This window comes from Doryrhamphus excisus, chromosome 15 (genome assembly GCF_030265055.1).
Source record: "Doryrhamphus excisus isolate RoL2022-K1 chromosome 15, RoL_Dexc_1.0, whole genome shotgun sequence".
Taxonomy (NCBI): domain Eukaryota; kingdom Metazoa; phylum Chordata; class Actinopteri; order Syngnathiformes; family Syngnathidae; genus Doryrhamphus; species Doryrhamphus excisus.
This window is the reverse complement of record NC_080480.1, coordinates 11,369,845-11,382,538: the sequence shown is the minus strand read 5'-3', so window position 1 is coordinate 11,382,538 and position 12,694 is coordinate 11,369,845. Positions and strand designations below refer to the sequence as shown.

General features: G+C 46.8%; 1 protein-coding gene across 3 annotated transcripts in view; it reads right to left on the bottom strand.

Moving 5' to 3' along the window:
- Positions 1-12,694, bottom strand: part of LOC131103077 (retinoic acid-induced protein 1) — a 66,265-nt gene that overhangs the window by 1,779 nt on the left and 51,792 nt on the right. For all 3 annotated transcript variants that reach the window (XM_058048985.1, XM_058048986.1, XM_058048984.1), the window contains 3 exons: positions 6,127-12,419; positions 5,912-6,005; positions 5,733-5,782 (listed from right to left, as the gene is read on the bottom strand). In XM_058048985.1, the coding sequence (XP_057904968.1) occupies positions 5,733-5,782; positions 5,912-6,005; positions 6,127-12,348 (6,366 nt within the window). In that variant the 5' untranslated portion in view covers positions 12,349-12,419. The remainder of the gene's footprint in view (positions 1-5,732; positions 5,783-5,911; positions 6,006-6,126; positions 12,420-12,694) is intronic.

Here is a 12,694-nt window from a genome sequence, read left to right as displayed (position 1 = left end):
TCCATACTTGTGATGTGTCAGTCCCGAACGAATCAGCTCAGAAGCCGACTCACGTTGTTGGGAGCCGATTAGTTTTTTTCCCCCTCGTCTTTAGCAACTCGTCTTGGTGGGTTTGCTGGTATTTGGGGACTTGAAAATGAAAGCACTTTTTTTTTGTTTTGCATATTTTAATTTGTGGGCTATACGGTGACCGAGTGGTTAGCACGCAGGCCTCACAGCTAGGAGACTAAAGTTCAATTCCACCCTCGGCCATCTCTGTGTGGAGTTTGCATGTTCTCCCCGTGCATGTGTGGGTTTTCTCCGGGTACTCCGGTTTCCTCCCACATTCCAAAAACATGCTAGGTTAATTGGTGACTCCAAATTGTCCATAGGTATGAATGTGAGTGTGAATGGTTGTTTGTCTATATGTGCCCTGTGATTGGCTGGTGACCAGTCCAGGGTGTACCACGCCTCTCGCACGAAAACAGCTGGGATAGGCTCCAGCATGCCCTCGACCCTTGTGAGGATAAGCGGTACAGAAAATGGATGGATGTTGTGTTGTTAGATTGTAAATCGTTACAAATTTACATGTTTTTTGTATTTTTCTAACTTTATCTTATAATATTTTTGTAGCTGTTCATTGAGTAAGCATTTGATACCATGTATGTGTCAATCCATCCATCCTTCTATGGCGCTTATCCTTACTAGGGTCACAGGTATGCTGGAGCCTATCCCAGCTGTCATTGCACAAGAGGCGGGGTACACCCTGGACTGGTGGCCAGCCAATCACAGGGCACATATAGACAAACAACCATTCACACTCACATTCATACCTATGGACAATTTGGAGTCGCCAATTAACCTAGCATGTTTTTGGAATGTGGGAGGAAACCGGAGTACCCGGAGAAAAAACATGTATGTTTTATGTTAGTAAAGACCCAAAATTTGGTAATAAATGAAGGTTAAAAAAATGCGAGGAGCCACTTGGGAGATGGAAGAAAGAGGCAACATTTTCATCACTATAATCCAACCCCCCATTCCTGCTTCTTCTTTTTCCTCTTTGGGCTTTTTCCTTCAGGGGTCGCCACAGCAAATCAATCTCCTCCATCCAACCCTGTCTTCTGCATGTGTCTCTCTCACACCAACTACCCTCATGTCCTCCTTCACTACATCCATGAACCTCCTCTTTGGTCTTCCTCTACGCCTCCTACCTGGCAGCTCTAAACGCAGCATCCTTCTACCAATATATTCACTATCTCTCCTCTGGACATGTCCCAACCATCTCAGTCTGGCCTCTCTGACTTCTGTTCACAAAAAGTTATTTTTGTTGGAAACTGATATTTTCCTGAAACTTACCAATGTTCTAATGCTATTCCACTACAGAATGGAAAAAGGTAGAAACAAACTTTTTTTCTAATGAAAGATGCAAGTCTAATCTCTCTTTTGCTAGGTTCCATGTCTATACAGCCACAGACCACAACCTTGAAAAATCAGTCAAAATTGTGTAAATTTGCTGGCACTGAAGAGTTTGAATTTTGAAAAATGTCTGGGATTGTCTGAGTCTGGCCTCTCTGACTTTATCTCCAAGGCCTCTGACATGTAATGTCCCTCTGATGTACTCCTTCCTGATCCTATCCATCCTGGTCACTCCCAATGAGAACCTCAGCATCCTTGTTGCTTGAAATATATCTGTTCACAATTTTTTTTTTGTTGGAAACTGATATTTTCCTGGAACTTACCTATGTTCGAATGCTATTCCACTACAGAATGGAAAAGGGTAGAAACAAACTTTTTTTCTAATGAAAGATGCAAGTCTAATCTCTCTTGCTAGGTTCCATGTCTATACAGCCTTGAAAAATCAGTCAAAATTGTGTAAAATTGCTGGCACTGAAGGGGTTGAATTTTGAAAAATGGCTGGGATTGAGTGAGTCTGGCCTTTCTGACTTTATCTCCAAGGCCTCTAACATGTAATGTCCCTCTGATGTACTCCTTCCTGATCCTATCCATCCTGGTCACTCCCAATGAGAACCTCAGCATCCTCATCTCTGCTACCTCCATTTCTGCTTCCTGTCTTTTCCTCAGTGGCACTGTCTCTAGACCAAACAACATGGCTGGTCTCACCACAGTTTTGTATAACTTTACTTTCATTTTAGCTGAAACCAACCCCTCATTCCTAGCCTCATCCTAACCGTACTCATTGACACGACTCTAAAAGAGATTTGGGTCAAAGGTTTGTTCACTGAGGTGTACCTGATGAAATGTCCAGCAATGCTTCCCAATGCATCCTTATGCAAAGTGTTTCTGCGCCGACATGAAAGTGCGCAAGGAGGGCGGATGCGGGCAAAGACACAGCAGGAACGCCCACTAATTGCGCTGATGTGGCGGCGGAGACGCGCTTGCTTATCCTCCTTCCAAAAAAAACGCTCCCGGCGTCTCCTCTCGTCCCCTCTTTCCTTCTGCTGCCTGCTCTGATGTAACGGTCCCCGTTTGTCTCGTTTGCTGACATTCTATACGTTTGAGCTTACGTATACGCGGACCTGTTAATGAGCTTTGTGTTTACACTGTGAGTCACCTCGCTACCGTGTGTTCAGGAGGGACCCTTGGGTGTGGTGTTTTTTTTTGGGGGGGGCTCTTCCTTTTGATTAGACTCCCCATCTTAAATTGGCACAGCTCCACACACATGCACGCACGCACGCACGCACGCACGCACACAACCTTGCATCCTTCCACTGATGACAGCTCTGCTAACAACAAACTCTCCTTTCTTGCCCTCCCTTTTCGCTCCCTCTCTCCTTGCCTTCAGCTCAGACGTGGGAGTGGAGGTGAGGGGTGGTGGGGGGGAGGAGGATGGCGGCGGAAAAAAGGAGTAGAGAGGAGATAAGGGAGGGATGGATGAAGGCAGCAGCATGACTGAATATGGAAAAAAAAGGGAGCTTGCATATGGAGGGGAGCAAAACCAGCAGGGGGATGTCGGGTTTGTGAGGGAGCAAAAATAAGGGGAGTGAAGAGAAACAACACGATGCAGCGAGGGTGGTGGGTGGGGTGTTTTGATCAGCAGCCAGCGTTTCATCACTGTCAGTCTGCACGGAGGAGAAGAGAAGAGGAGCGGAAGGCGGGAGGCAGGGAGGGATGGTTGGATGGGGGGGGGGAGGCCATTGCTGCCTCAATGCACCGATGCTCCCTGCTGAATGTCAGCATCTCTCCCATCCCCGCCCCTCCCCGCTGCCTTTGACCTTCCTCTTTAATGCTGCAGCGTGGATGCGTCACCAGTAGATGGCGTCTTTTTGTTAGGAAACCTGCCTGCTCCATAATTAGGCCCTCTACTATGAAGTCATTAACATATAGGTGAAAGCACCGTTTAATGCCAGGGATAAAGTAGTACTACGTGGCTTGAAATGCAGTAATGTGGCTTGCTGGAGCATGCTGGGTACACGGTGAGCTGTGGATGGAGCAACGCACAGTGCACACATTATGCAGGGGGTGTGGCCTCAATAGCTATAATAATAGCTCAATATACTATAATATAGTAAATAAGAACGGTGATGCAAAGTGCATAGAATCATAATACCAGTCGTCGATATGACACTAATTGTTAGATCAGGGGTCTCAAACACGCGGCCCGCGGGCCAAATGTGGCCCGCAGTACACTAGTTTGAGGCCCCCGCCTTGATATGAAAGTTTAATGTTAGTGCGGCCCGCGCAAGTTTGATATGGATGCTGTATGGTATCATGTACCCAGAAAAAATTATTACGTTTGATTAATGTTCATGTTAAAGGTTAAATAACTGTTAATAGTTATCCTCCCTATCCGTGTGGAAGTGATAGCAATAGCAATAGCAATGTGAGTGTGAATGGTTGTTTGTCTATATGTGCCCTGTGATTGGCTGGCGACCAGTCTAGGGTGTACCCCGCCTTACGCCCGAAGACAGCTGGGATAGGCTCCAGCACCCCCGCGACCCTCGTGAGGAAAAAGCGGTAGAAAATGAATGAATGAATGAGTTATCCTCCCTATCCGTGTGGAAGTGGTAAGTTTTTGGCTATTTAAAGGAAATAACTTGAAGGCTACCGTTTAGGTCGCTAGCTCTCTAGTTTGCGAGTTAGCATGTGTCTCAAGAACCTGCAGTTGCGCAATATGTTGTAAATAAAAAAAGAGTATAAATGTGACTATAGTGGTGTTTTGTCATGTCTACAGGGCTCTAATAATGCTTTGTTCATTTTAATCTGAAAAAAATAATTTGTCTACCCACCAACTATATGTGGTTTCTTAAGTTTTTATTATTTGCCGTTTTATTTATTATTTATTACTGATTGATTTTCTTTATTCTTGATTTGTTTATTTATTTTTCATCTTATTTTGTGCAGACAAATAAAAATTAAGATATATGAGAACAGTGGAATGTTTTATCAGAGCTTTTATTGTAGAAAATTGGAACCAAAGCACTGAAAAAGTTTGTATATTTTTCTGTTTTTAATAAATGTGCTTTTTTTGGGGGGGAAACCTGATGCGGCCCAGCCTTGCCCAGACCCTAGCTCCAGTGGCCCCCAGGTAAATTGCGTTTGAGACCCCTGTTTTAGATAATCAGTGATGTATGACAATATCAATGGTCATTACATCAGACCTTATAACTGTCTTATATTAAGCATCGTCTTTTATTTGGATCAGTTTCTATGCACAGTCATCTTTATTGCTCCCTTTATTGCGTATTTTCATAAATTATTTGGTAGAATATGATGTATAACTTGTCAAAATATATTGAAATACATGTGATATGTAGTATTTTGGTCACTAGGAGGTGGATATCCATCCATTCGTTTTCTATACCGCTTATCCTCACTAGGGTATGCTGGAGCCTATACCAGCTGTGAGAGGCGGGGTACACCCTGAACTGGTGGCCAGCAAATCACAGGGCACATATAGACAAACAACCATTCACACTCACATTCATACCTATGGACACTTTGGAGTCGCAATTTAACAGTTCGCCGACTGACTGTGTGGCCTCCCTGCTAACCACTTGAACACCGTGCGGCAGTAATATAAACCATTTAAACAGGATCTTACATTACATTACATTATCTTAATATTGGATGAAGTCAGCCATGGCATGGTCTGACATGATAGAGTGGAAAAAAGGTCTCCTCCTATTCTGTGTGGAAGTGGTAAGTTGTGGGCTTCTTAAGTTTAGAAGAAATATGAGAGCAACTGGTTAGCTTGCTAGTTAGAAGCTGTATCGAGTCCCTGCAGCATAAGAGTTGTGCAATGTGTTGTAAACAATGAATAATACGAGTGACTATATGGGTGTCTACACGGCCATAATAATGTTAAAAACCGTATTTAGAAAGTCTTATTCTATGCTCTTTAGTACAAAAATATTCCATTTATTAACATCGAATCCTGTATTACAGCCGAGTCTGGAACCATTCATTCATTCATTCATTTTCTACTGCTTATCCTCACGAGGGTCGTGGGGGGTGCTGGAGCCTATCCCAGCTGTCTGGACTGGTCGCCATCCAATCACAGGGCACATATAGACAAACAACCATTCACACTCACATTCATACCTATGGACAATTTGGAGTCGCCAATTAACCTAGCATGTTTTTGGAGGAAACCGGAGTACCCGGAGAAAACCCACGCATGCACGGGGAGAACATGCAAACTCCACACAGAGATGGCCGAGGGTGGAATCGAACTCCAATACTTATGCTTAATTTTAAATTTTGGACATGGTTTGCATTCTTGTGTTCCTTACCTCATGTTTGGGACATTTTATGGAGAAGTCATCTTCATGGAATGTGCAGCCTATGAAAGTGGGAAAAAAAGACACATTATATGATTTGCTCGACTCGTAGAAGGAAGGAGGAAAAATGGAGCAAGAAGTTGACTGAATGGATGGATCCACTGAAGCTTTGGAGAACTGTGGTCTCCTACCTATCTCTTTGGCGCAGACGTAGTGGTATTTATGAGAGCAGCTTTTCCAACAGCAACTGAGGGATGCTCCCGCAATTTGGCACTTGTCGCAGTTCTGGAGTTCATCGGACAGACAGATCGAGATCCGGGATGAGACGGACCGAGGACATATACAAACAAAGGTTTCAAAAGTTAGCACCAATATCCGAAAAAAAGTGTCATATTTGCTCTCCTACCATTTGTGTGGCGTTATTGGCAGCCTCCTTGAGTCCGTATAACCGCCCGGCGACCATAATCACCCCCTTGGTCCAGATTGCACAGTTTTCATGGGCCCAATGTTCCCCTGCCTCTGCTTCCTGTTGAAGCCTTTGGAACAAGCTGTCTTGGTCGTTGGAATATCCGACCTGGAGCTGCTTCATCCTCTTTAACCTCTCTCTGAGAGTTAGCCTTCGAGGAACACCTTCCCGATGCGTTCGTTCTCTTCTCTGTACACGTCTGTAAGGCCAGTGATGATGCCTTTGGTTTCGATCTTCTTGAGGTGATACCTCTGTGTTGCTTTCTTTCTCGTCGGTCTGTGAGGAAGTGGTTGGTTCCTCTTCGTCACGATTTTCTGGGATTTCCCTGTAGGGTTGTGAGGTCAATATTTTCCGAGGAATTCCATCTTCTGTGTAATACGGTCCACACAAATCGCCCAGATCTCTGTAGTTTGACGGCTTTCCACACAGGCAACATGTAAGATGCCTCTCAGTAAGATGTGGTTTGACCGAGGGTCCTTGCAGCATGGCAGCGGTGTGCGGTACCACCTTTGCAACTGTGAAAGGATTCCTCATTCGAAGGATCCCCTTTTTTCTTCGTCTCTGAAAAACCTGTGCATCCTCGGGTTTGTTGACTATGGCACACCAAGAGGAAAAGTCTCTGGAGTTGTTGATCCGTACATAAGGACAGAAATACATCGGATGTTGCGGGATCGGTTTGCTTCGGATTCTCTTCACGGAATTGGCTCCACTGTTTTTCTCCGCAGGACCCTGTAGACTGTAGTCTTTGTCCTCGGTTTTAAAGTTTCCTACTTCATTTTCATATTGTCCCTTTTCTTTTTCGTCCTGTTCACACCCAGCAGCCCGAACCACCGCCTCAATGACCTCCAACGCATCCTTCATTCCGGGTTTTGGCCCAGGTTTTTTGTAGACTTTCACTGGTTTGTCAGAAGTCTCATCGGGTAAGGATTTTCCCCTTTTCCGTTTAGCTGGATTTGTCGATGGCTTTCTTCCTCTTCTGGATTTCTGCACAACTTGTGGACCGCTACCGTTGGGGAATTCTTTGATATCATCCGAACTATTAGGCAGCGTGGATTCTGAGAACGCTATCACCTCATTGGCTGTCACATCTGCGGTTTCAACTTTGATTTCTTTGGTTGCTTCTGGTTCTTCTGATGCAACCAAACCTTTTCGCTTCCTTTTCTGCTTTAAGTGCATCTCGTGGTTGTTTTTAATAGCCTTCTGCTTGGCAAGTCTCGGTGTTGTGACTATTAGGTTGTCTGCTTCCAAAGCGATGACCGAAGCATCCGTACTTTCCACCATTGCCCATCGCTTCCTTTTGGAGGACTTGGATCCATCTGTAAATAAAAGTGCTTGTGCCTGTTGGGTCCATTCGTCTCGAGAGCCGAGGTCTACTTGTGCCTCCATTGTTGGACTTCGGATATTCCGTTTATGGTGGTCTTGTATTGTATTTTCACTAGCGACACCTTCTTCAACGACCGTGTCTCTCAAGTCATCTGGTAACGACGCATCTGGACTAATTTCCTGCTTCTCAGTCTCTTCTTTGACATCCTTTCTCAGGGCTCCTTCTTCAAGTTTTGCACACTCTTGTCTGTTTTTCATTTCACTTTCCATCATTTCTGTGCCATTAACAGGAATAGAAGACTCCCCGTCTTTGAGTACATGCATAGAGAAGTCCTTCGTTGTTGCCTCGTCATTGAGATTGATTTCTATCTGAGGAGTTTGGAGGTATTTCTTGGAGCTAGGCGATGTAATTTTCTGCACCATTGCTTCATATTTCTGTCCTCTGCCCTTACGTGGAGGGAGAACCTTCGTTTTAGTGGGGCATTGAGGAGGCACTACAGCCACGTCACTAACATCCGTTTCATTGACATTAGAGGGCATCTGTTTGGAGAGGTGGTGGATCTCCGACTCTTTTGTGAGTGGTTCTCTCTTTCTTCTGGAGCCCTGAATATCCCCCTCTTGAGATGTGGAAAAAATGTGTTCCACAAGTGTTGTTTGAGGTTGTAGTGGTTTTGGTTTAGGCTTTGGACCCCTCTTCTTCTTTACAGGTATGGTTGAAGTGTCCATGGGTGATTGACATTTCAGTGGAAGCGTAGTTGTTTCTTCTGTATTTTCACTCAGAACCAATGGCGTATGTTCTGATGGAATTGGTTCTATCTTTCTGATGGTATCTGGAGGTTGTTCCACGATTAAACACTCCCCTCTTTTCAGACAAATATCTACTGTTTCAATTTCTGTGAGATCTGTTAGACTTTGTTTGTGTATGATTTTCTCCTTCTCTTTCAACGCTTTTGTCTGTGAGGGCTTTCTGGACCTCAATATCATATTTTTATTTTCATTTTCTTGTGCTTTCATGCAATTTGGTGTCTTTTCTTCCTGGTTTAGTTGTGATACTGTAGACTTGATGTTCTTCCTGCCCCTGGCTTGTGGTCCTGTGAAATGCTGACTGAGTTCTTCCTGTTGTACTTGCTTCGCTTTAGAAATGGAACCTTTAGGACGACCAACGGGGGCCTTAATGGTTATGTTATCAGCAGGTGGCAAAACATCTGCAGACTTGAGTCCAGGCTTTGGTCCCGGTTTTGAACCAGGTTTTGGGCCAGGTTTTGATCCTATTTTTAAACCAGGCTTTGGCCCTGGTTTTCGTTTCCCCAGAGTCTCGATTTTCTCTGATGGATCTGGTGTACTTGGCACGGCCTTTGGTCCTGGTTTAGGTCCAGGTTTTGGCCCAGGCTTGGAGCCAGGCTTTAGACCAGGTTTAGGGCCTGGTTTTCCTCCAGGTTTTGGCCCTAGTTTAGATGCATTTTTTAAGCCTGGTTTGGGGCCAGGTTTTGGGCCTGGTTTCCTCTTCAAATGAGCCTCCACTTTAGACGGCAGGTCCGTTGCATTGAATGAGCGTGTGCACATTCTCGAACTAAACGCTTCAGTTAGCATTTTGGGTGTCTGGCTCGCTATCGATTCCTGATCGGTGAGGTCAGTCTGATCTGAGAATAACATAGTTTTGCTCGGAGGCCTGCAAGGTTTCTGCAAAGCCAAAGTCTCTTCCTCTTTTTCTTCTTCCCGTTCTGAGCTTATCTGTCTCCTGATTGCTGCACCTGAATGCATCATTCTCCTTCTCCCCCTTGCATGCTTGCGTCCAAATGCCCTCGGTTGAGCAGATGGGGCCATGGGCTCTGGCTTGGCCAATGGGGTGACAGCACTAGAGCAGCTGATGCCCGGCTCCATGTCCTCATCCCCTTTCTTTGGGGAGGGTGGTGTGTCCGCCCAAGAGGGGGCTGAGGGAAGTATTGACTTCCCTGGCAGCTGAGGAGAGTCTGGCTCTAGCACTTTGGCGTCACTGTGATCAATGTGATCCCTGGACTGAGTCGGAGTAGCTGTTGTCTTATCGTTCAGAGCTGAGAAGACCGGCATAGCGGATTGGGGCTGCGGAGCGGTGTCACCGATTCCTGACTCTCTTGAAGAAGCATCCGGGGCTTCTGTTGCCACGTTTGGATGAACGGGCACTCCGGCTAGCTCGTTGTCATTATGGAGCTCAGCCCTTTGATTCTCTGTCCTGTTGCAAAGGTCACCAGAAGGTTTCTCAGACCCTTGTCTATTATTCATGAGCTCAGAAGTCAAGGACTGGTTAATGTTCTCCTCCGGTTCCTGTGTGACTTTATCAGAAAGGGGAGGGGACAGAGGATGTTGCTTTCGTTCCTCTAACTCTTCTTCTTGTTTATCCGCTTCCGCCTCCCGCTGCTCTGCCTCGACCAATTCTCTGCTGTCTGTATTGTTGGATTTTTTCTCTTCCAAGGCCTCAATTTGAGGGGTGTCTGAGCTGTCCTCCTTTTCAGCGTATTGATCCCGTTCAAGGTCACTGGCAGGAATAAAAGGCAACGCTTTCAGAGAGCTCTCAGACGCAACCGAAGACTCTGATTTGTATGCTTCTTCCTTCATCTCTTGGCCAAAATTGTGGCTCGAGTCAGAGCACGCGGCCGGGGACTGCTCAAGTGAATCTGGGTCATATTTCCTCTGGACCCCTTCTTCATATGCAGTGTCCACATAGCAAAAGTCCTTTTCTGCCACGCCTTTGTTTACTAGGCTGTAGTGAAATTTTTCATCATCTGACCATTTCTCTTCTTTCGCTATAGTTTTAGTTAAGTCATCTCTTTCATAATCAATAGTCTTGTCTTTAGTTTCTGTGTATGCCGACTTCTCCGTCCAAGCAGATTCCTCAAAGTTCTCCTTAATGGGCTCATTGATATGCTGTAAATCGGAAGATGAATCGTTGTCATGTTTCATAGGACTGGGTATTGTAACACTTATAGGAGACCTCTCATCGCCAACGCTCTTAGCTGGAGTAGCATCTCCTCCTTGTACTGACTGACATCCAATCGGGTCAGGAGTAAAGGTGTGCAAACCTGAGTCTCCAGACCTGGTGGACACATCATCTGGAGATGTCATGGAACAGGAAGAGGTTGTGTCCACATTAAGGTGGGTGTTGTTAGGCGGCTGAGCTGGACTCCTGCCCTGGCTGCTATGGTAGTAGCCTCTGTCCAGTTGCTCGTCGCTACTGCTGGAGTAGCCTCCCTCGTGCAGTTCCATAGGCATTGTCTGATGCTGCACAGTAGAGTAAAGGTCCTGTATCGGGCCTCCGACACTTTCTGTATACGGACTTTTGTAGTCCTCGCCCTTTTTGGACGATGCTGCGCTTCCAGAACTACTGTTGCTTCCTCCGCTGTTTCGCTTAGAGGCTTTCTTGTTGGCCACCAGGGCCTCTGAAAGCAGCAGCTGTTGGACATTGTTGGATATGTTCTCTACCTGAGAGGTGAGGGCGTTCAGGCTCCACAAACTGGGATTTGACAGCAGCTTCTCCGAGAAGCGCTCCTTCATGCTAGGTCCCTGGAGGGTGCTTGTGAAGCTGTGCGGGGCGGCGTGGGGCACACTGGGTGAAGGGTGTGAGCGAGGAGGCAACAACATAGCAGCGGAACCGCCTTGTTCTTGCATGCCGGCTGAAGAGGACGACGACGATGAGGCCGCCCCCGGGGTCATGGGCGGTTGTCCGTACTGGAATGACTCTGGATTGGTCATTAATGGTGACGGGGTGGAGCTGTATGAAGGGGAACGTCCCACAGAGCGTGCAGGAGAGTGGCTTGAAGAGGGGCTACATGTTTGATAATACTGTTCTGGGGACCTGACGGACAGTTCTGAAAGGCAGTAGTTCTGTTGCGGTTGATTGAAGTGTTGGTATTTGGGGTGGGACTCCTGGGAGTTACCCATTGGTTGCATCGGGGGCGGTTGCTCATACCCTCTTGAGTGTTGGTAGTTATAACTGCTCTGGGATGTCCTGTAGGCTCCTTGCTTGAGGTTAGTGTGACTGCTCATTTGTCGGCCATATTGGGAGCTCGGGGGGATGTTGTAACCTTTATAACAATGAGGCATGGGGCTACACTTTTCTATGTAAGGTGAAGGTGACGGGGAAGGTTGGGGGTAGTGCAGGTGACCTTGCGGGTACATTAATGGGGAGGGGGAAGGGTTAGTCGGGTGGGACTGGTGATGGGGGCTGGAATAAGATGGCGTGGAGGGCTGGTGGCACTGGGACTGGGAATGGCCCAGCATGTTCTGGTCCATGTACTGTGAGGAGGAGTTAGGGGCTGGGGGACCGCCAGCCTCCATGCGACCAACCATCTCCTGCTCATATTGTGTCATCTGAGCTGGATCCTCCCATTTCTGCTGGAGGTGGCCTCCACTCATATACTGAGCCGAGTAGGTCCCGGTGCCCATCTGGTTGCTGTAGCCCCCATGACTCTGTAGACTAGAATTTGGTAGAGGGATTTTGCTTCCTCTGTAAGGTTTCTTTGCCTGCGAGGGTGTTGAACCTCCATTACCAATCCCGCCACCATTCCCTGGGTATCCAGGGTAGGCTTGGTGTTGGCTGTAACAATCCTTAGGTGCGCCTCCCGTTACTGCTCCTGTACTTGCAGACATACTTGCAGTGTTTACGAGCGAACGTGCCTCATAGGCCGACCTCGAATGACCCGGTCCCGGGCCTGGATGTGGACCAGGACCCGGGTGGGGGAGCTGAGGGTGGGCGTGATGCGGGTGTTGTCGGTACGTCTCCAGGCGTGATAATTCATGGGGCTCCTGCTGGTAGCAGGGTTGGTTGCTGTGGTAACCACCGGTGCGCTCACGGAAGGACTGCATAACTTCCTTCGTCTGTAAGCACAACGGGGAGGATAGGTGAGATGGGAACGAGGGGAGGGGGGTAAGGGTGTCTGAAGACAAGGATGAATGGGGAACAGGAAGTAAAAAAAAAAGGTTAGTTAGACACTAGATATTTAAACCATTCTATCAATGCACTAGCTACGCAAAAACATTTAGCTTGATGGCGGCCATGTTTTTCCTCCAACCTTGCTTAAATATCCTCTGTCCCCGCCCCTGAAAGGTGGTAATTTGGCTAAATAACCCAAAGTTACATTGTTTGGTAGACTTTAGGGTTTAATAAATGTAAAAAAAACAAATGGGAAAACAGGACAGGTGGGGGGGGCAC